Raw genomic sequence first — 4,373 nt, forward strand, 5'->3', positions numbered from 1 at the left:
CAGAGTAATAGGATTAGGATGTTATCTTTCAGTCTACTGATCAGTAGTGAAGGAAACGATATGTGGCTTAGATGCTTTATGGAAAGTCATTGGCAGTTTCTTCACTATCTTCCATCACATCCTTAACTTCTTTGACCCGTTCATTGTATGTATGATGAAAGTTTCGTGGGTGTGATCAAGCGATAGATCATCAAAAACATTGAAGTTTCATTCTTATTTAAAGACATTCATAGAATTGGAAGAAACATACCTACACTCTAATTCTTTCTCAACACAAAACCTGTGCTCTGCATTTCCTTAGTTACACCCCCTTCATTTACCTTGGAGGAACATAATCATGAATCCCAACGTAGTAAATGATTATGATCTGCTCAAGAGATTTTGCAACAGTAGTGAACCAGAATACCTCTCTCGGTTGTGGAAGTTAGTATACAACTCAAATCAGCAAAACCTGTACAGCAAACCTATGCCGTGGATTGGGATCTATGTCGCCTTAGCATCTCTGTTTTGCATCCTTGCAATGGTGGCTGATTTATTCCATGGTCTGAAGAACAGAAAGCTCTGGTTTCCGTGTAAATATTTCACTCTGAATGCTGCTTCTCTCACTGTGATAGCTGTTGCAATGAAGCTGCCCATGGATCTAAGTAATCTAATGCCAGGCTATGTTGACCAGGCTGCAAAGATTGGAAGCACGTGCTTTATGTGCACCATGCTGGCTAATCTATTGCCTTCTCTAGCAACCATGGACAGCAAGGAACTTGTCTCAAACATCATAGCTTTAGCTGTTCTTGTAATCACCTTGGCTGTGAATGTTTGCATTCAAATATACACCGGGATTTTCTTCTACAGTTCATATGATGCTGAGAACTTTTATACTGAAATTGGGTTCTTTGAGAGAGTTATTGGTGTGGTCATCTGTGTGGTTCCGATGCTCATGTTGCTGATAATATATATATGCATGTTCATCTTTAGCAATTCTAAAGTCCAAAGAGATTCTAGAATCTAAATACCAAGCAGCTCATCAAAAAGCTCTAAAGGATCACGAGCTGCAACAACCAGGAAGAGTATTAACTCTTGAGATGCTAAAGCAGCATGTCAGCAACTATTGGATCATGGCAGGAACTGGAAGCCCCCAATTCATGTCAGCTTGCTCTGCTACCACCTCTGCTACAGGGGTAATATGCGCTTTAAACGCGGGCTTCTTTACTTTGCTTGTGATTATTAATATCCGATATCTAGGGAAGCCTGAGTCGGATTATAAGTGGTCAGTGTTAGCGATTTTCATAATACAGTTTATCAGAGTCATATTGGGTACAATTGCCCCACTTGCCAGATGTTTCGCAGCCTTAAGCTTCAAGTTGTCACTAAAATGGATTTGGAAGCACGTCAAGGTCTCTAAAGTAGAGAGCTTTTGGACACAGAAGTTGTATGATTGGAAAAAGAGTAGCATACCATTCCCATCCAGTAGCCGCAAATGCAAGATCGTCATCCAGGTTTTGAAAATCCTAAGTCTCAGCATTTGTATTGGATTTCAGAAGACAGTCGTGGTGGCATGCAAGATGATAGCAGTGATTCCAATTTTGATAGCAGTGATTCCAATTTTCTTTGTGATATGTTTCTTGTATTGTCTCCGTTGTTGGAAGTGGTTAAAGGCCATGTTTAGTGCCTCAAGCGTTGTACTGGGACAAAATCCTGCCCAGCTAGGAAAAAACAAGGATCTAAGAGGGTATGTTTTGCAACTTGAAGACGACATAGAGTTTGCTGATAGAACATTGAAAGGAATGTTAAAATCGGTAAACCGTTTGATCCAAAAGGCTGAAAAACAACAACCCACCAATCTTATGAAGCTTCTTGCGGAATCTAGAGGCTTTGAAGGGATTGAAAAGTTTGAAAGCCATCATGTCCCTCCTTTAGTTTCAGAAGAATATATCAATTGTTGGAGTTTGCCATTGGTTACTCTAACGTCCATCGCCATGTCTCTTCCTAACATCCAAAAGAACAAAGTCGATTGCTTGGTGAGTGGTGTGAGTGAAGGTCTTGTATATGTCAAACTTGTGGAAGAAACCCTCAACGCTACTGATGATCATGTAAGAATTCAAAAGGCAGCTAAAACTTTGTGGGTAGAAGTTGAAGTATACCACAAATGGTTAGGAAACAAGCTTCCAATATCTAAGCCCAGAATGAATACACCAGAACATATTCTTCAATGGTTAAGGAATACAGCTAAGAACATGGTCATCAAGGTGGAAAGTATGGATATCAGAGGCCAAAACGATAATTCCAAATACAGTTCTATTTGTGCCAATTCAATGTATCGTATCACCGAAACAATCCTGCTCTCATACCACGAGAACATTGACGAGATTAGCCAAGAGGAACTATTTGCCCTGTTATCATCAATGATTGCCGATATATTAGCTGCTTGTCTCACCAACTTGCCCCAAGTCATTACAATGAAATGCCACACAAGTGCCATAGAGAAAAGGGAGGCGAATGTCCGAGCTGCTGCCCAACTTCTTGGTGAGATTACAAAGATAATCAATAGCCTTCAAGATCGTGAACTTCCAAGTTTGAATCCAAAGGACTTGGCTTTTATTGATAAATGGCATTCTTACTTAAAGCACCCTTTTCCTTGACAAGCATTTATGTTCTGCAAGTAACCAGACGTCCAGACAAGTTCATAAAGATTTGTCATAATATTTAGTACTTAATATGTAGATTTTGTCCATGTTTATTTGCTTTCCTATGTTGGTTTATGAGCCTCCTTTCATACTTGTTTTGAGTCTCTGTTTGTCATGGGGTTTTAAAGTCATTGGGACCCTTGCTCAAACAAATTTTAAATCTGGTGTTATAAAATGTTAATAACTTATTGCACATAAAATTAAATTCATATAAGTTTTTCTAATGGTACTTTTTCACTCAACATATATACTCTCCATTTCTCCTAAGCATTTGATGTGGCAGTGACATGACAAGTAGGTTGGGAAGATGGTTCATTGTTTGAAAATTTTTGCTTGGTGTCAATTGCGGAGGCAACGGAAGGGCTGCCAGATGCCTAGCCCACCCCCCCCCCCCCAAAAAAAATATATATATACGAATACTATTGTTATAGATATGTTAGCCTTTGATTCTTAATGTCTTGATATGTTAGCTTTCTAGTAATTTATAATTGAATAATTATGGTTTGATAATTTTGTTTATTCTATCTGTATATTTATAGGGTAAATTATGAGCAAGAAAAGAACTATCGATTCTTTTTTCAAACAAATAGAAGATATGCACGACCCACAGTTGCATCTGATTAGTGATAAATACTAAAGAAGATGTTCATAATATACACCCTGATAAATACTAAAGAAGATGTTCATAATATACACCCTGATACGAATAGTAACATTGAAGAGCCCAATGATATTGAACCTTAAAAAATGATTTCAGATTTAGGAAAGGTGAAATTAGATTCTTTAATGCATGATCCAGGAAAACGACCTTCAACCTTAAGCTATCCAAGTAACCAAAGTGATGAAATTAGACGGTTATATATTAAATTTGGACCATACCAACTTCAAAAATCAAAGCAACCATTCAGTCCTAGTGATCATAGCAGATCTATGTGCAGTTTTCAACAAATTTAGTTCAAGAATTTTTGGTGGTTGGAATATTCTGAGAAAAATGATGTTAGCATTTTGTTTTCCTTGCTTTCTTTTCAATAAAAACCTATTGGCAAAGTCGGGTCTGATACATTTACCGTATCAAAGTTTAATAGATGGAAAAAGGTAAATTGTGGCAAAGAGTTAGCTTTCATCGTACATGAAGGTAACACTCCAGCCTCAACACATAAGTTTTCTATTAGATGTTATGAAGATTTAAAAAACCAGTTATGTCAAGTTTTTAGTTCTTTGTGAAATTTTCTTTTAAAAATTTAGACAAATTACTTTATCCGGATATACATTTATATTTTAATTTGAGGTTGTCAGGCCCCCTTATTTTTAAATCATGGCTCTACCCCTGCTTGGTGTTTCCAATATGTGTAAGTGACTTTACACAAAAAAGAGAATGTGGGAACAAATTTTGTTGTGTTGAAGTCTGAATCCAAAATATGTACTAGTTGTCTTTACTCCAAAATAGTGAAGTGGTCCAAAGTCTATTTGATACCGAAGTAGTTGGTAGAGCATATTATGTATTGGATCTATTCACTCAAGAATCATTTTAGAATGATATTTGTTGATAACATATGATCCAATAGGGTCACACCAATAAGACATAGATTGAATGGTTATATGAATTTGATTCTTGATAAATATTTATAACTCTTGTAATTAATTGGAAACTATGTGTTTTAATTATGAAAATAATATTTTCCATTATAAGTA

At 36.7% G+C, this 4,373-nt stretch overlaps 1 protein-coding gene across 1 annotated transcript; it reads left to right on the forward strand.

The window, feature by feature from the left end:
• Window positions 1–337: 337 nt before the first annotated feature.
• On the forward strand, window positions 338–2,636 carry LOC111905405 (uncharacterized). The gene is made up of 2 exons (XM_042896088.1): window positions 338–917; window positions 973–2,636. Exons 1-2 carry the CDS (start codon window positions 338–340, stop codon window positions 2,634–2,636), a joined length of 2,244 nt encoding a protein of 747 aa, XP_042752022.1.
• Window positions 2,637–4,373: the final 1,737 nt, after the last annotated feature.

This window comes from Lactuca sativa, chromosome 6, assembly GCF_002870075.4.
Source record: "Lactuca sativa cultivar Salinas chromosome 6, Lsat_Salinas_v11, whole genome shotgun sequence".
Lineage (NCBI taxonomy): Eukaryota > Viridiplantae > Streptophyta > Magnoliopsida > Asterales > Asteraceae > Lactuca > Lactuca sativa.